Consider the following 19,939-nt stretch of genomic DNA (forward strand, 5'->3'; position numbering starts at 1 on the left):
AATTTAAATACTTGGATAAAGTCTTGTTAAAACCACAATCTATAATTAACCCATGTAATGTAATTTTATGCAAGCTGATATAATTTGTTCAATTTTTAGAACAATATTGTGTGGGTTTACTAATTTATTCACTCTCTTTCTTGGGCGATTTCTCTATTTCTCTCTCGATCAGATGAGTATAACCCCTTCCCTTTAAAAAAAAAAAAACACCCACAGCTGCTCATACATACATAAACAAACATTTTCATTTCATTTCAATTCCGTTTCGTTCCGTTTTGGATATTGTTGCCGCAAAAGCCAACGAGCGTAAAATTGTACAAGTTAAAAGGAAAATTTAAGCCAAAATAATGAAGGCTGTGCTGTGCTGCGTTGTGCTGTGCTGTGTGATGTTGTGTGTGTAATATTATTTATATGTTTTCCCTTTGTTTGTAAGAGTGCTGTTGCGCAGTCGCTCGTGTGCAAAAGAACGAAAAACCACTTGGAAAAATTAGCTAAACAATTTTCGAGTCACAAAAAAGTGGCAGTCGTAGGAGCCTTTAGATTATTATTATTATTATTATTTTTTTTTTGGGGGTGCAGTGAAGGCGGAAGAGGGGGGTGAAAACCGGTAGGGGGTGTGCTTACGAAGGCCAACACGCCATGACCATAAATCTTAATTGCCGACGCAGGCAAGCGAAACCAAACCGTCGATGTCAGATGGTTTTAATGCCCAGAAGAGAACTAAAACAGCCCTGCTTAGCCAAAGTTACTAGGGATGTTTCAGATCATATCATAGGGATATTTCATATTTTACTGTATTATGGTTTTCTAAATATATGTTTCTTAAAGAACTTTAATTAATGAAAATTGTATTCAATTTCTAAACCGTCTTTATCCCGAAAAAATTTCAAACGATGACATTTCTGTTTTTCCCATGATTTTCCTACAACATATAGCCAAAATACCCATAATATGCATTAAAATTAATGATATGCACAACAAAGTATAAATAACTGAAACTTTTTTATTGATAAAAGAACGAGTAACTACAGAAAAAAAATAATTATAAAACTCAAAACGTGCTTAATTTGAATAAAAGTACAAAAGAAGAAATATAACATATGATATAGAATCATATGATGGCAACACTCTACTTTACATATCGGTATTAAAAATTCGAATTTTAAATTAATAATTTCTGAAAAGTATTAAATTTATAATAAACTAATGTTATAAAAGCTATTTATTGACCAAGCCAAGCCAGTGTTTCTAAGGCATCGCGAGTATTGTGTTCGAGTGCGTATATTTACCTACCCCTTAATCGTACAGGAAACCATGTCAAGGTTAAAGAGAAACTGAACTAACAGAAACTAAAAACAAAAATAGAAAAGCATCAACAAAACTACCAAGGCAACACAAACCAAAAATCTACAAAGGCAACTTAAGCAAGGATACCAAAAAAAAAAGAAACAAACATAAACACAAACACAAACATAATCAGCTAACCAAATCAGAATGAACTGCGGTGCTTTGCGTGCAATTAGCGACGAGGTGCAAATGCAGACGAGCACATCGACGACGCCGCAGCAGCGGAAGGTGAACTCCATGCCACGTAACGCCACCACCCCGCAGTCCCAGAATTCCGCTCCTCATCCTCATCCCTCGAGATCCTCGGACCAGCAGCCGCAGACGGCGGCTCTCCGGCGGAGCACCATGCCACGGGGCCGGGGATTGGCCTCCTGTTTGAGGGGCGAGCGGGATGACGCCCCCACGCCGCCCATTCACGAGGTCCACTGCGATGTGCAGCAGTTGCAGCTACTGCAGCAACAGCATCAGCTGCAACAACTGCAACAGCAGCAACAGCAGCAACAGCAGCTGCAGCAGCCACACCCACAGCAGCAACATCAATTGCTGCTGCAGCAGGAGCAGCAACTGCAGCTGATGAAAGGCGACCAGGAGCAAAGATCTGGGACAGGATCGGGTGCATCCACTCTGGAGACGGCGGGCAGGAGTAAGTATTTGACCAGAGAAACAAATTGGGATTTTATGCAGGTGACCCGTGGGTCAATACGTGCAAAATTTAACAACCTACATAACATTTTTCTTGATTTTAGAACATTTTAAATTGCTTTTTTGCTACATTTTTAATATTTTAATATTAACTTTAATATTATTCTGTGCTACAAGTAAATTTACGTATCAATAAATGCACTAGTCACAATGATGATTAATTCTTAGCCATTATGATATTTTGATATTTTAAGGAGAGCAAATTTAGAAAATGTGTACAAAATAATCAGCGGCTTCGAATTTGTTTTAAAGCTATGTTTTTTGTACTAACGGCAAGCTCAATTTTGCCAGCAATCATTTAAAGGGCAATTTTTTAATGTTGAAAAATAAAAACAACTTGTTTCTGCTGAAATGTTGTATATATGTAATGTTGATATCAACAAAATTGCCATTGCCACATTTCGTAAAATGTAGACAAATGGTTTGCAAAAAATAAAGATATGTATTCTTAATCTAGTGAAATAATGTAAATATTTATTTTTGCAACTATATAGAGTTGTTGTTTATTTTTCCTATTAGTTATTTAATAACAGTGATTGTGCTTTTATGGTATTGACTTTAAAGTTGTTGTTTGAAAATTAACAGCATAGGGCTGTAATGAGTTTCCCACTTTTTAGCCTGAAATCTGAATGATTCTGCGACATTTATATCCCAGAGTCAGGGTTATTTAATCTGTTATCACAATTCTTGGCAAGAGGAGCACTTCTCTGCGTACGCGGCGGATGGATGACGGATGTGACATCATCGGGAACACACAATCATCGTTTGATTGTTGGATTGGTTGGATTGGTTGGGTCGTTGGTTCGTTGGTTCGTTGGTTCGTCAGTTCGTCAGTTGGATGGATCGGTCATTCCGCTTTGAAGTCAATTGTGCGGCGGTATAATTTACAGTTGCACAGTTACGACTGATGACCCGCGCAAATAAGATAATGCAGTGTTGGGAAAAGTGCCAACGGAACAGTAATAATAATAATAATAATAATAATAATGGCTTGAGCTGGGAACTAAAGGGGCTCGGGCTGTGGCTCTTGAAAAACCCCAGACCCCAGACACCAGACGCAGACTCCTGGGTCACCTACAACAATTGCTCAATTTACGAGCTTGCCCCACATTGTCACCATCATCTAGAAAATTGTATCTTTCGTATCTCGTCTCGACTCGACTCGTCTGTATTTCATATTTTGCATTAATTGAAGTGAATTCACAACAAGCTCAAAGGTCAGGCCATGTAAATGGGTCGGTCGAGTTTTGCAAAACAAAACACTAAACACGAAACACAAAACACGAAACACATAACATCTAGTATTTACACTCTGACATTTGCATTTAACACAACTAATCCATTTTACTCTTTTTTTCCATTTGCAGGTGAGTACAAGTCGAAGACACTGCCTCGCATACATTTCGATACGGCGCTAACCGATTCAGTGCTGAATGAAGGTAACACCAACACAAAGTCCCCCGATTGTTCGATCGATTCCCTTTTTGTTAGTCACTCATGCATCCGTATCTCAATGTCGTGACATTGTTTCCCCCATTTCCATGTGGCGCTTAGAGAGAATTTGCACCAGAGAGACCTAGAAACCCACAAATGCTCGCATTTTTGCCGGCTCAGCGCAATGCGATCTGTTCTGAACTTATCAGCAAGTGTACATTATGATTTGTATACATATATTGTATATATATATATACAACGGCAACGTATATTTAAAAGGGGACTCTCAAACTAAGAAATACTATCACAGCGTGTAACCCCAGACAAGCAAATACACAAAATTATAAAGAACCTAAAACTAAATTGATAAAGAGACTGCTAGAACATTTTCATATTAAAATGCTTATTTTTTACTTTAAGGTTTTATTTTTACAAGCTTCAAGACTTTTTCATAAGCTCATTTTAATTAATATAATTAAAACCATAAAATAATCCGGAATCTTTCAATGAATTTGAAGTTTAATCCAAGTTGATAAAACGAAACAGCTTGTAATAAAATTCAAGTCTCTTTACTTCTAGTAATTATTTTTACAAACTCAAATTTATGTTTAATTGTATGTAATTACTATTCCAATTATCTGTCGAATGTTTATGGCAAGCTTTTGAAAGTAATTGAAGTCAACAATTAGACAGAAACCAAAGAATTTGTCAAATAGGTTTGTTAGCTTTTCAAACCCATTTGAGCTGCAATTTAATTAAAATTGAATTACAGTTAGGAAAGTATAATTTAAAATCAGATTCTAAAATAAATCACATGGGCGCACTGCGAAGCAAAAAAAAATTCTAACTACATTTGTACCACTTAGAACTTGATTTGTAGTTCGTAAAACCTTTCATTAATATTTATAAACAACATGGAATTAACTTGTGTGTTGGCTTTTTTTCAAAAACTCGTTATCTTTAATCTGCAAGCGTAAATTCCTTTTCATTTAATTAACAAAAGCTCTTATTATATTATTATTAACTGAAAGAACACACGTTCAAGTCTAATCTTTAACGAGTGATTTATTAATTATACAAGTATATTAGGTAGGAGAGTTTGTTTTCACTTATAATCTTTATTTTATTTCTTTGCATAAATCAAGGCGTTTTATAATGATCTACACAATTTTCCTACAGTAATTTTCTTGTTTCTACACGTCACTTACCAAATGTCTACTTGACACGACAGAAACTCTATTTGGTCCGTAAAGTATGCCGCACTATATGATGTTTATTTGCCAAACTCCGCATTTAGTGGCATAATTTATTTTGGGAGGGGAATTTCTGTGAAATTAACGGAATTTCGAGAGGCAGGACGTGGCTTATATAACAATCGTCTGGTCAAGGGTTGAAAATATAAGACAGAAAACTCCCTACCCTAGAGTTCATTGTGCCCCTTTGCTAATGCCGATGGAAATGGGAATGAAAATGAAAATGGTTACTTTCGAGAGCGGCTCGTAAACAAGTCTTCCGTTTCGTTGAGGCGAAGGAGGCGAACGTGTCACATAAAACCCAATAGTCACGCACTTCCGCAGTGAAAACGAATAATAAAATAAAATACAGGCCGAGAGGGGGAACCAAGCGTTACGTCGGTTGTAGATGTAGGGGTGGCAAAGGGGTTCCCTCTAATTTGTATTATGCGTTGCCCGGCTGCACAGCTAGCACCTTTCATATACATATGTATGTATGTATACCCACCCAATTACAGTTGAGGTAGGAAAGTATTTAGTAGTAACATTCTCTTAAAATTCAAGCTCTGTTTTTTCACATACAAAACTATTTGTTATTAGAATAAGAAATAGTATATCCAATAGCAACAAAATGATCCCCAGACCATTGCAAATAACAAAATTTAAAACTGGTTTCTTTCCCGCCACTTGTGCTTCATTGTTGTTGTTGTTGGTGGTGATAGTTGCGCACGATAGTGGAACGATAGACCGAATGTCGAACAGCGATCGAAAAAAACTAAAGAAGGTGGCTCTAAATCCCACTTTTCCTCGGTTGTCTTTGACAAAAAAAAAAGAAAAATAACGCACAAAGCAACAGCTTACGCGGGGCCTTAATCTTCACCTTAAATGATCTTTTTGAAAACGATAAATTAAGCGCCAGTGGCTGAAAATTAAAACTCCGATGGTTGAAAACTCGGCTTAAGTTAACTTGGCTTTGCCTTGGTACCGATCGTGAACTATCGATGTGTCTAAACGAGATCTGTATTCAGATTATTCAGATCGATGACATCGATAGTCTTTAACATTGCTGTTAGGAAAGCGATTATTTTTAACATTTCTGTTACGAATTCGACTCAAAGCGAGCCACAAAAACGGATTCTGTTTTCCTCGTTAAATTCGTTTTCACTGTTTCGTCGACGAAAAGACGCTACTGCGCTGCTCCCGGACAAAATCTTTTTAAGCGATCGAAAACGCTAAGTTCGGGAACGGGTATATTTTTCCAGTGCAATATTCGGCCGATGAATTAAAAATAAAAATAATTTAATTAAAGTACTTTTTAAAGAAAAAAACAACAAATAAGTAACGTCAAAGAGAACGGCGTTCTAAAAATAGCACCGTTTATTATTGTTGTTAGATTCCTTAGCGCGTCGGTTTTGTTTTCGGATGGATAAAATTTTCCAGTTATCCCTGTTTTGTTATGCTCTACATTAATATCAATGGATATTTTTTTTTGAATTGTTGCTAAAGCGAGTGATGTTTTTTTTTGTTAAAGTGTTTTATCCCGTTTCCCAACTTCAACAACAACAAAAATAAAAACGCATTCCTGCACACCAAGAAAAAAATGCGTGTTCGTGTGTATTACTGCAGTCTCTCAGCGCTGCATGTGTGCGTGTGTATGTGTGTATGCTGCAACTAAAAACCAAAACTAAACAAACAACAACAAAAAGTAATACAAGAAAAACTTAACCAAGCGACAATGTGATGCGAAAAGGCGATAAGTTGCAGCAAAAACAAAAGCGTGAAGAAAGAGAAAAAACGCGGAAATGCAGTTGAGCGCATAATTTTTATAAGCCAAGCGACAAACGCACACACTCGAACAAAAACCTTAAATAAAAAAAAAACAAATTAAAAGTAGAAAACAGCAACAAGAAGGGGAGTGTAAATAAAATTCATGAAGTAAAAAAGAAGCATCAGCGAAAAGGAGAAAGAAGGAGCAGCAGCGTCAACAAACACAAACACAAGATATACCTGCGTGTGTGTGTGTATGTGTATGTTCTCTTCTTACTCTTCAAATGTGTGTGTGTGCCATGCTCTCTAAAATACACTGAGCGAAATAAAAATTATAGACGACTTGCACAAAATGTTGAGCACCAGCACAACAACAACTATAGCAGATACACCAAACACTGAACACAGTGAGACTCCGATACAAGCTACACCGGAAGAAAAATCCCAAAGACGCCGTTCCACATTCTATGTGCCCTTGGTAATCGAAGACGAAGAGGAGAAAAGTGGTCTGGTGGATCTGGTCCAAAAATCATCCAGCAACACCAGCCTGAGCAGCAACAGTAACTCCCTAACTAATTCTGAAACCAAATCGGCCAAAAGCTATAGTCTTCGCAAGTCCAGCTCCGTGAAAAGCGGCGTGGCCAAGGTTAGTGCTCTTTTCGAGCGGAAAACATCGCACTCCTCCTCCTCATCGAAAATGTCGCCACCCTGCGGTTTCAATTGGAGCATTAGTGGTAGCGAGAATACGGCCCAGTATTCCGATACCGATGAGGACGAGGAAAACTCCTCGGAGGCGCGGCATCGCGAACAATTGCTCAAATCCCTGCCCACTGGGAATAACAATGCCGCCGCCTCCCCGTCGAAATTGAAAAGATATGGCATAGTGCTGAACGTGATCAGTTTGAATGGCAGCGATGGGGAGCAGTCCTCGATAGGTAGCAGTACTATACCCATGGGTATTTCGACTGCGCCTAGGACTCATTTCAATGAGGACAACGATATCGTTTTGGCCACGCCCCCGCCGCCCAAACAGCAGGCATTATCCGGTCAAGAAGCACAGGATTATGACGATGATTCAGAGATCAGTCGCATGCAGACAAACACCTCGACACCCATAAAGCTGATGAAGTCGCGATCGCGTACCAATATACTGGCCGTACCGCTGCCCTCGGTTGAACGAGGTTTGGCCACAAATACGGCGACTAATAACAACAACAACAATAATAATAATAATAATAATACCTCATCCATGGGAACGACTACCACGACGACCACCACGCTGATTACGCTCCGTGCCAAATCGAAGACACTGCCGCAAAACTTATCGCCCTCAGTTGTTTTACGCGAGGCAGCCGCTCTGGATGAGCTCGAAAAGAAGCGGGAAAAACAGCAGGCGAAGCAGGAAAAGCAGGAAAAGCTGCAGGAAAAACAGCGTCAGCTGTTTGGCGGCAGTACCGCCAGTCAGATAGCGGTATCCTCATCCCCCTATAAACTGCAGAACAGCTGTTCGGCCACGTCCATTCTGACGCACAGTTTTCCGCCCAAAAACCTATTTCTACTCAAGTCAACGCCCAAACTTTCAACGGATATAGCAGGAGCCACGCCCCCGAATACGTCGGTGATCTGTTCGCCGCCCAAGAAGTCGCTTAGTTTTATACGACGCGCCCACTCCACCAAAGTGGCCCGCAGTAATTCCCTATTGAAACCAACAAACCAAGCAGGTGGCTTAGGATCTGGTAGCGGATCTGGTGGACACTCACTTAACCATCAGGGAGCCATGCAGGGATCATTGTCCACCAGCTGTACTGGGGATAGTTCCAGCAACAATGGCAGTTGGGGCAAACATTTCTACCAGCCCTACGACGTCTGCCCCTTGAGTTTGGACGAACTGAACTGCTATTTTCAGGCCGATCACTGCGAGGAACTGATCTGTGAACGTTTCAAGATCAGGGATCTGGCCATACACATGACCTCGGCATCGGCATCAGCAGCTGGAGCGGATCTCTCGGTGGCCACTGAGAATGAGGCGACGGCAACGGCGGAGGACGATGCGGGACATCATTCCGGTAGGTCGATCCCATCAACGAAATTCGTTGTCTTTGTCTGTGTCTTTGTCTCTGCGCATGAGTATCAAGTATTTCCTGTGGCAAACAACCGAAAAACAACCCCTTTTGCGATTCCACTCCATTCCATTGCATTGCATTCGATTCGATTCGATCGAACGATCCCCGTTTGGCCGTACAATGGCTGGTTTGTATCGAACAACGGCGATCGCATTTGGTATTCCCCTATCTGCACAGGGTCACGATTAGATAAGACCCAGCCCCCCGCCCCTTCAAGACAGTATGGGTCAAACTTGTAGGTCTATTTCTAGGTTTTGATGGATCATATCTGAATACCTCACAAAAGGACTAAAATCTAATAACACTCGAAAAATATTTAATTGTATAAACAATATTGGCTTTCAAACTAGAATTTTGAAAGTAAACTCAAATATTAACCAATAACCAAGAAAATTATCAATCTCTTAAATCTTCCATTTAAACTTGCTAAATCTATTATGACTAACAGGTGAATTCAAATGCCTACATCTTCTTCTAATTTAGTTATTGATTTTTTGTTTAATAATCGCATTTCTATCAACTTGAGTAGAACATTTAATGAATAGTCATTTTAAAATGATGATGGCTATTATTAAACCCCTCGACACAATGTAATACATTGTAAATTACAACTTTTATAATGGGTACACTCTTTTATGGGCAGATGTTTTAAGGGCTATTATTATGACCGCAGCTGTGCAACTCCCCCTTCCCCATTCGTTCGTTCTTCACACTTTCTGGCGGCTCTTATTAAGCCTTCCTGTGCGTTTCTTTTGCGACGTTTGCCATCATGAAGCCAGCTACTTTATTTACACACGATCGGAGGTGAACCCTCCCCCAACCACCGGCATACCCGACGACGACTATATATATAATTATGTACGTGTACATCGAAGTATATGTATGTATTCTTTTGGAACGTAGCCCAATTGTGAGGCTCAATTGTAGCTCAATTTGATGGCCCTGGAAGGCAGTGGAGCGTCGCACCATGGGCTTAATAGAAGTACACACAAAATAAAGAATATTTTATGATATCATATTACACAACAGATATTGGACTGGTTTATGTGGTATTCTATATCGTGATTTTGATAGTTTTTTTTTTTTATTTTATTTAATCTTAAAAAGCAACACTGTCACATCATTAAGTACTGTAAATGTAGATACTCGAATTTATTATTTACAATTTTTGATAACATCGATTTGCCTTTTTCTTGATAAAAAAAGGGATGGCAAAAAGTTATTATAAACTCGAAATGTTAAATCGAAATCATTGTTTACATCAAGTGTAACTATCTATTCAAGTCTTTTAAAATGTTTTAATAAAATTAAATTGCTTTATGGTTTTTTTTTTTAATAAAAAACACTTTAAAATTTGATGTTTGTGATTTTTGACCTTGTTTTCTCACGGTGTAGAACCCAAATAAACCGATCCGAAAGTGATTGAAGGGAGTGTGTATAAGTGTATCTATGTGCCATGTGGGCATCCTCTTGCATTCTGATTTTGTATTCCAGGAACGCCATTGGTGTTTCTACCAACTAGTGACGACTTCTTGAGTTATACCCGATGTGCTGGTCATTGAATCGGAATCAGTTTTCTATACTTGGAACGCCGCGAAGCTCATTGCATTTCAATGAGTTCGAAAGAGACAGAGAGAGAGAGAGAGAGAGGCGCACGACAGTACCGTTAAGTATCCGATCGATTCGCATTAACACCGCCGAAGAAGTGTGGCCAATTCGATTTGTGATCATTTAAATGATGGTCCCACTGTGCGGCGTCGTTTCTTTCTTTCTTTTTTTTTCCATTTTCCATTTTTTCCTTCCACTCTCTGGCAACAATTTCAATTTCGTTGCTTTTTTCTGGACTGTTGTTATTTTATTATGATTCACACACACCCGCACAAGAAACCAGTTTTTTTTTGTGAAGCGAGAAGAGAGCGAAAAAGAGAGGAGACTGAGAATGCCAAACAAACGAACCGCTTTATTTTAAAACTCAAATTGTTGCTGCCATTTTTCGCTGATGCACTGCAAATAATTGCTGTCAATTGTATGGTAGTTTAGGAAAATGTACAAACAAATTGAGTTTTTTTTTTTTTCAATCTTAAGTACTTGCAATTATGTTAAATCATCTTAAATTATTACTTCGTGTCAAAACACTTGGGCAAATAAGTTTGTCATGTAATTTGTAATGCTTTAATGTTTTGTTTTGCCTTCTGGCTTCTTATTGCGTCTCAAACTCTATATTTGCTGTTAGAAATTTATACATTAAAAGAAAAAACCTGATTTGCCAAAAATTGACATTTAAAAAGAACAACATAATGTGGTTTGGTAAAATTTATTCCACTTTTTTTAAATTAGAAATTCATTGAATAAGTTGCCATTAAATATAGCCCAAATACACTGATCCATGATTTAAAAACTGTATTTAATTTAGGTACAAAATATACTTTTCCATTGTACTTATAGTCAATGACGAGTGGCCAGCAAACATGCAGATAGTGGGCACTGTGACGCAGTCGGTTTGCTGTTGTTTGCCGCTGCATTCGCTCAGTGCAGTTGCAGTTGCAGTTGCATTTTATTTGTAATGTGATAAGGCGCAAACGCTTTCGTAACTAACGACTTAACCCAAGGCGGTTTTTATATTTTCCGTCGATAAAGCGGACCCGCGACGATGGAAATAAAATGAAATAGACAAGGCAGATAGGAATATTTATGTTTTTGAGGAAGCACGAAACTCAAATATGATTTCACTTTATTGATCGTAGCCTTATCTGAGCGGAGAAGAGTGACTTGTGGGCCGTGGGCCCATAGATCATATCATATATCACACATATCACTCAACCGAGAACTGAAAACTGTTGACATTTTCGAGAATTATAGCGGAGAGAACAAAAACAGAAACAAAAACAAAGAGAAGATAAAGATACAGGGGCCATTTATCTGCCACGATCGCTGGCTAGTTCCATTTATCAGGGCTCCACTGACGGATCGTGAGATAGTGAGTGATCACTGTACGCATTTTCCACTTTCCACTTTACTTTTCGTTTGGTTTTGGTATTGGTATTGGTATTGGCTTTGGCTTTGGTTTACTTAACGCGCTGATAATTGAGCGCTGACCTTATCGCACAGTTAGCATCTGCCCAAGGCACCCAAGGTAGCTACGATCCCAGTCGATCTAAGTCGATCCGATTCGATCGATCTCCATTTTGGTTCGGTGGTGGTCAGTGAAAGCGAACCAGAGCCCGAGCCCGTCTCTGTGCCACCGTCTTTAATCCGTTTTAATTGCACGTTGTCTTAAAAACCCCGAAAAAAACCAAAGAATTGTGACTGGAAGTGACTGTGACTCAAGCGATGAGCAATTTATCTCCCCGTGTGTAGTCAGCAGCATTTCAGCATCATCACCTCACATCGCAACACGATCATGATCTCGCAGTCTCGGAGGTCCGGTCATCTGGCCAAAAAAATTATTACACACTCCAAGATTGAGTGTAATAGGTATAGGCCCCAATCTGATCTCTGCTGACTTCATAGCGCTATATATGCGATTAGCCAGCCCACCTATTTTCCCAAAAATGGTATTTTCCATCATTTGGTTTTATTGAAGCACGGAAACACAGACAATCTCTGTTGTATATCATTCAATAGAGACTTTATCAGTTGTTGAACCCTGGGTTACATATTTATGAGTGGTCTTTTAAACATCAGTTCAAATCCATTGCAATCCCTATAAAGAACTCTTGTGAACAGTAAAACATAATAATTACTTTCCTAATGAAGCAGAAATGTTCGAGTAATTGCGGCTTGTTTCTACAGAAATATGATAAGCCAAAGTTGCCCTAGATTTTTATGGAAAGTATGAGAAGAATTGTTTATAATTAGTTGAAAAGGTTGAGATATCATCCATCTTTTCCATGTTTTTTTTTTTTATAGGGTGTGTGCTTTTTTGCCACTATTTTGTGATGGTTACCTATCTGCTGGTCTGATTTGCGTGCCTATTCTAGATTTGGCGCTAATCTGGGGGCGTGGAACACCCACTTTTACCTTCTACAAAAACGGTATAAATGCGCCATTTTCGACTCACCTTCTTTTTATTTATATATATTATAGACTTTATCGCTTTGGATTTGATGCTATTTCGCTTTGGCTGTTTGCTTTGCACGCCAGGCGGTAAGATTAAGATGATGATACAGTTGCTCATCAACGAGTTTTGATCTTATATAGGAATATTTCATAATTTTTTTTTATTTTTGCCCGCTCTTTTTTTTTTTTTTTTTTGGTATTATTAATAGAAGTTGTGTGTGTGTTTAAATGCCACGCACCACCATGCCAAACATGACACAATTTCTTTTGTTTTGCCTTTGGTCTCCCCCATATGTTTTGTTTGTTGTATTTTTTGAATGAATGACAAATCGGGTTGTTTGCATCTGGTGGCCATTGAAATGAATCAACCTGGAAATGCGGAAGGGAGCCCTTTTGGACAGCAACAAAATAAAGAATAACCGATGGGCGGGCGGAGTAGCCCATAAAACATGGAAATGTCCGTATTCCCGATGCCTCTTTTGCATGCCATCAGATAAAAAAGATGTTTGCTCTTCATCCCTGATGACTCAGAATGGGATATGGCCACGTCCACGGGCCCTCCACCCCTCCACACTTCACCCCCCCTTCATTTTCATGGCTAACTTTGTAGGTGGCCTGCCTTCGACAAGGTCGCTTTGTTTCTGAGCTCGTTCTTTATTTTCTTGGCTGTGCGGGCGGCTTTGTAAAGAGGAGAAGGCAGATGAAGATGCCCAGGCACAAACTGGTTTTTGGTCTCCAAACTCCAAAGCAGCTTCAACTACGATTGCACTGGGCAAATGGGGTTTTAAGAGACACTTTTCCGAAGTTTTCTGGGAAGCATTGTCTTTCCATTTACAATTTAGTGGCAAAAAAGGCCGCTAAACTGTTCAAATTGGTTACAATAAATTAACAAAAAACAGTTGACTTCGTTGAAGAAAATCTTAATAAAATAATTTCATTCAAGCAAAATATTTTATTTTTTTTCTATATATTTACACATTACCAACAAAGATATCCTGTTCAAAATTATGTCTCTTTACAATACCAAGTTTATAAATTATTTATTTGATTTGATTAAAAAATACATTTTTTTTATTTGGCTGCTGCTTTAGATGTTTACTTACCAATTTATTATTAAACTTAAAAACATTTTTCAAGCAGAGACGAAAATCAATCTGGGACTTTTGACAAAGCTTAATGAAGTATTTAAATAAGTCTTAAAACTTAAGCATGCCAGTTCTCCTATTCTGAATGAATGTTATTTAAGATAATAAAAAACATCATGTTTGATGGTTAAATAACAGATAAATTGGCTAATTTATCTAGGTAACTTGAATTTTGACCACCCTTGTGTGTACTGATTGATGTTATTTTGACAAAGCTTAATGAAGTATTGCCATTTCTCTTATACCGATTTAATTTTATTTAAGACATTAATAAACACAATGTTTGATGGTTAAATAACAGATAAATTGGATAATTTGTTATTTAGAAAACATGTCTAGGTAACTTGCATTTTGACCACCCTTGTGTACACCGATTGACGTCATTTTGTTCTATTTTCTTTGTTGAGTGTACTCACTGAGCATCTTGCCACGGTAATGGGGCACATGATGAATCATGGTTACCTGCCGTTGCCGCTGCTGCTGCCGATGTCTAATTTTCCATGTCTTCTGGCTGCTCCGGCTGTTGTTATTTTATTTTACTTGTTTTTTTTTTTTTTGCGGCAGGTGATGCGGCGATGTTGATGGCTCTCCGGAGCTGGGATAAATTCATTTGAGCAGCAGCTGCTCCTTTTCTTTTGTTCGACAGGCTAAAACCAGTTTTAAGTCGTCCGAAAAAAAAAGAACAAAAACTGAAACCGATTTATGGCAAAGTGTGTTGTGTCTGTTTTTGTTGTTCGGGAGTCCAGAAAAATGAGCGGGGGAAGATGAGAACGAGGCGGAAACGAAACGGAGCAGGGAATTCATCATTTAGGGATTAAAATATTTGCTTGAATCACCTGAAAAGGAGGTCAATGAAATGTATTTGAGATGAGAAATACGAGATGCCCGTTGTTATGGCACTTGTGAGATAATCCCTTTTCTAACGAGCATATCCTTGGTTTCCCCTCTTTACAGATACTTCCTATGAGAAGGCGTGCCGCCGTGGATCCGCCCCCACCACGCCCATTTTGGGCAGCAAACAACACCAGACGGAGCACAATGCCACCTCGCGATTCACCAACTTCTTTTCCAAAAAGTAAGTTTTATTTGTAGTTCGATTTTTGCTTGCATATCGTGCTATTTTGATATGTTAACGATGTTTATTCAATTTGATAGGTATAAGAACTGTGGTCCGATTTTCGTAAATATTTACTTATATCTCAGTGCTTTGCAGCCTTATATATTATATTTTTTTTATTCAGAAGTCGTTTTTGCTTCTCGTTTTTTATTTGTTTTTCTGTGTTTTTTTTTTTTTAAGTATAAGCTCAATTAATTAATATATTAGTTTTTGTCAGATGATTGGCACTTATATAACTATAAAAATTATTAAAAGTTTATTTTTTGAAAATCTTTGTAAAACATTTATTTCTTGCCTAATGCACACTTGAGTGTTTATTTTTCGCAAGAAGAATTTCCTTCATTCATATTGTATTTTTGTATATTTGTTTGTTTATTCAATGCAAATATTGTTGAAACCTAGTTTGTTATTCGTATACTCTAATGAAATCGATTAAAAATATCGAAATAACATTTTTATATAGGCAGCAGAGTGCATTGCACTTAATATCAAATGATTGTAGCTCTTAAAAATATCCTATAAACTATAGGTATATATTTTGGTTTATTGAGAATATTTGCGTGTATCTAGCTCTTGTTTTTTGGAAGAAGATTTCGTTGCTCGTCTACCCATTAAACTCACCAACATATCATTTACGATTGTATTTTTCTGTGCGGCCCAACAACAGATCCAATCCCCTGAAGCGGACCAAGTCGGTGACCAAGCTGGAGCGGACCAAGCGCGGTTCGGGCGGACTGAGGGGATCCCGATCGCACGAGAGCCTGTTGTCCAGTCATGCCGTCATGTCCACCATAGGTGAGTGGCTACGAGTCAACAATGCGTACGTTCATAGAGCTAACCAATATCCCTTTTTGCCCTCCAGATCTCTCCTGCAACGGGGCAGTGGGTGTGGCACCCGTGCACCAGTCCGTTTTGGGGCGACGTCACTGTTTCCAGGTGCGCGGCGGGCCGCGTGGCGAGCGTTACTACTCGTGCGGATCGCGCCAGGAGCGTGACCTCTGGATCTACTCGCTGCGCAAGTCGATTGCCCCGAATGCGGAGCACACGCGTCGCACGGACAACTCGCTGAAGATGTGGGTCTACGAGGCGAAGAATCTGCCGCCAAAGAAGCGATACTTTTGCGAACTGCAGCTGGACAAGACGCTGTACGGCCGGACATCGGTGAAGCTGCAGACGGATCTGTTGTTTTGGGGCGAGCACTTCGACTTCCCCGACATACCCGAGATCAATGTGATCAATGTGAACGTGTTCCGTGAGGTGGACAAGAAGAAGAAGCGCGACAAGTATCAGTTTGTGGGCTCCGTGACGATACCGGTGCGTGACGTGACCTCCAGACTGCCCTGCGAGCACTGGCATCCCATACTGAGCGACAAGGCGGGCGACAGTCTGGGCCGGACGTCGGGCGGCGGCGGCGGCGGCGGAGTCGGCGGAAGTGGCTCCGGCAAGGACAAGGACCAGTTGCCCACGCTGAGGATCAAGTGCCGTTTCCAGAGCACCGAGATCCTGCCCATCAATGTGTATGGCAACTTCTTGGCCTATCTGAAGGAGAACTACAAGCGTGTGTGCGAGACCCTCGAGCCGGTGATTGGGGTGAAGGCCAAGGAGGACATTGGACAGGCTTTGGTGCTGCTGATGCATGCCCAGGGATTGGCCGGCGCCTTCCTCACCGATGTGGTGGCCCTCGATCTGTTGCGCGTGGGCGATCAGAGGCTGACGTTTAGGGGCAACTCACTGGCCACCAAGAGCATGGAGGCATTCCTCAAGCTGACGGGCGAACAGTATTTGCAGGACACGCTGTCGGCGCCCATCAATGAGTTGATTCAATCGGAGCGGGACTGCGAGGTGGATCCGACAAAGGCGAGCGGTTCGTCGGCAGGCTCGCTGCAGCGGCAGCAGGCCGCCCTGCGCGGCGCTGTGCGGGGGGCGTGGCAGTGCATATTTGAGTCGCACAAGCATTTTCCCGCCCAGCTGCGCAATTGCTTTGCCACGTTCCGGGAGCGCTTGCAGCAGCTGGGCCGCCAGGACATGGCCGACAACCTGATCTCGGCGAGCATCTTCCTGCGCTTCCTGTGCCCGGCCATCCTGTCGCCGTCGCTGTTCAACATCACCACCGAACTGCCATCGGCGCGGGCCACGCGCAACCTCACGCTGGTGGCCAAGACGCTGCAAACGCTGGCCAACTTCACCCGCTTCCAGGGCAAGGAGAACTTCATGGAGTTCCTCAACGATTTCCTCGAAGCCGAGGCCGATCGCATGCAGCAGTTCCTCGAGATAATCTCCACGCGACCGGAGCACCCGGTCCCCGATTCGATACTCGACTGGGCCGGCTACATTGACCAGGGCAAACAGCTGTCCATCCTCCACACGCTGCTCAGCGAGAGTCTGGCCAAGCTGCCGGAGGCCAGGCAGCACGAACTGGACCCCCTGCAGCACATTCTGGACGAGATCAGTCGGGCCAAGGAGCAGGGCTTGGGCACAGCGCTGCCGGGTGGCTATCTGCCGGCCACATCCGCCTCCTCCACGCACTCGATAGCCAGCGAGAATCAGGAGAATCGCAATCCGGGCTCAACGGTCACCCCGCATGCCGGCTCCAATCCGGAGCAGTTGCTGCCGCAGCAAAGCCAGTTGGCTCAGCCGCAGCATGCGATTGTTAGCAAACCCTTGTCCGCGGAGCGTGGCATAATGCGTGGTGTACTCACACCGAATTCCCTGGAGAAGAATATCTTTCGTTACAATGATCCCACGGTTAATGGTTTTCTCCAGCAGCAACAGCAGCAACAGCAGCAGCAGCAACAGCAGCAGCAACAGCAACTGCAACAGCAACAGCATCCGCACCATCAGCATCCCCTACAGCTGCTATCCAATTCACAAACGTCCATTGCCGGCGGCAATCAGTATATGAGTTCGCCGGGTGGTGGCCTGCAGCATGCCCAATCGCAGACCTCGATGGCATCCTCATCGATCAATGGCAGCATCAGCAATCTGCTGCATGGCCACCATCCGCAGCAACAGCTGCAGCTGCATCCACATTCTCAGCCACATGCACATCACTGCCCGCCGGCGCCGCAGACGAGTGCCTCCAGCACCATGGAGCGCATGGAGCGGATGAACTATCCGTATTTGGCGCACAATGGCAACGACTACGATTCCAGCACGACGCCATCCAGCACTCGCTCCAAGACACTGCCACGCAACGGCAATGGAAATGGCAATGGTAATGGTATTGGAATCCAAGCCAATGGCAATGGCAACATGAGTAGCAATAACAACCAGAGTGGCAGCTACGACGACATGCATGGCGAGTTCCAGATCCAGATATCGGGACTCGATACGAGCAGTGCCTTTGTGTGCAAGTCACCCACGCCCATGATGAAATCCAGTTTGGGTCCAGCTGGGGCGTCACGTGGCGGTCACCACAAGCTCAACCTGGGCATACCCGATCATTCGGTTGGCTATGTGCGCGGCGGCGGCGGCGGTGGCGGTGGCGGTGGCAATCCCAACTCGAATATGCCCAAGAATCTGGAGGATCTCGACGATCTGTTCAAGTATGCCGAAGAGCATGATGTGGCGGAGTCAACTAACCATCATTTGCACAGCCAGAGTGGTCACCAACAGAGTGGTCACCAACAGAGTGGCCAACAGAGTGGTCACCACAAGCCCGCTGGTGTGCCCGGCAAGGAGCAGCTGTCGGCGAAGAGCAGCCACTGCAGCTCCGGCTACCAGAGCATCTCCACCAATCCCTCGCCCTCGCAGTCCTCCAGTCCCGTGGAGAGCCAGCTGAAGGCCGCGATGGGCACTCACAATGCGCCGCTGGCCTTCAAGAATCCCTCCTACCAACTGCAGCAGCCCCCAACGGGTTCCTCCCGTTCCTCGGCTGCAGCTAATCCCCACCAGCAACAGCAGCAGCAGCAGCAACAGCAGTTTGGCAGCCGCCTGAAACCCATTGGCGGTGGCTTAGTGGCCGCCAGGGCGGCCTTTCTCAATAGCGGCGGAGCGTTGGAGGTGGCGGCCACCCTGACGCCCAGTTCCTCGGATGAACAGTTGTCGGGTGACAACTATTTCAGCTATGCAGCGGCGGCGGCGGCCGGAGCGGGTATGTCCACCAAACTGGAGGCCCAACGTTCGCTCAGCGGCGGCAGCAGCTCCTCCACCTCGGCCTCGGCGGCATCCACCTCGAATCTGGGCAAGAGTGCTGGCTCCTCCGCCTACGGTCGCCTGAATGGGCCACTCAAACGGGAGGATGTCTATGGCAGTGGCTACGGCGGCAGCAGCGGCAATGTGGGCTATGGCCTCTCCACTTCCAGTGTGACTGCAGCCCATCAGCAGCATCAGCAGCATCAACAGCATCAGCAGCAGCATCAGCAGCTCCAGTTGCAGCAGCAGCAAAGGGAACGGGAAAGGGATAGGGAAAGGGAGCAGGAACTGAAGCAGTATGCAGGCAGTGTTTCGGGCAGTGTGGGATCGGCTAATTCGGCGGCCCAGAGGCGTCTGAGTTTGGATTCGGCACGCACGCTCTCCGACAGCAGCACGGATACAGAGGGTGAGTTGGACTCTATACATATATCTACCTATCTATCTATCTATCTGTCTGGAATATAACTAACTAAGGATAATCCTTATAATCCAGGACACTGCAATCAAATGCAGGAGGGCAAGCGACGCAGGCAGTTGCGCAGCAGTGGCGGCAGTGGAAGTGGCAGCGGCGGCGGAGGAGGAGGAGGAGGAGGAGCTGGTTCGGAACAGGGACTGGGAAAGAGCTATGACCAGAACGGGGAGATCCAGCTGCTGCAACAGACGCTGGACACGCTCCGGCACACACTCGACCGGGACGAGGCGGAGCTGCGCGACTCCAGCGACGAGCTGTTCGGCCTCCAGCGGCCAGCGGGCAGCGCCGGCAGCAACGGTTCCAACAATCTCAGCCTGCAGTCGGAGTCCACCATGCGCAGCATCATCGACAGGTGGGAATAGCACTCGATTTAAGCCCAAAAACCATGTAGCCGAAATGGGTTCTTT

General features: G+C 42.9%; 1 protein-coding gene across 12 annotated transcripts in view; it reads left to right on the forward strand.

Annotated features, from left to right (window-relative positions):
• The window catches only part of LOC108135412 (ras GTPase-activating protein raskol), a 49,307-nt gene that overhangs the window by 28,300 nt on the left and 1,068 nt on the right, over positions 1 to 19,939 (forward strand). For 4 of the 12 annotated variants that reach the window (XM_041710778.1, XM_017256114.2, XM_041710779.1 and 1 more), the window contains 5 exons: positions 3,417 to 3,488; positions 14,764 to 14,884; positions 15,594 to 15,721; positions 15,789 to 19,466; positions 19,554 to 19,884. In XM_041710778.1, the coding sequence (XP_041566712.1) occupies positions 3,417 to 3,488; positions 14,764 to 14,884; positions 15,594 to 15,721; positions 15,789 to 19,466; positions 19,554 to 19,884 (4,330 nt within the window). Of the gene's footprint in view, positions 1 to 1,308; positions 1,991 to 3,416; positions 3,489 to 5,827; positions 8,549 to 14,763; positions 14,885 to 15,593; positions 15,722 to 15,788; positions 19,467 to 19,553; positions 19,885 to 19,939 lie in introns of those variants that run through there. The other 8 variants (XM_041710780.1, XM_017256117.2, XM_017256118.2 and 5 more) reach the window with 4 other exon arrangements.

The sequence above is a fragment of the Drosophila elegans genome, unplaced genomic scaffold (assembly GCF_018152505.1).
Source record: "Drosophila elegans isolate 14027-0461.03 unplaced genomic scaffold, ASM1815250v1 contig_149, whole genome shotgun sequence".
NCBI classification, from domain to species: domain Eukaryota; kingdom Metazoa; phylum Arthropoda; class Insecta; order Diptera; family Drosophilidae; genus Drosophila; species Drosophila elegans.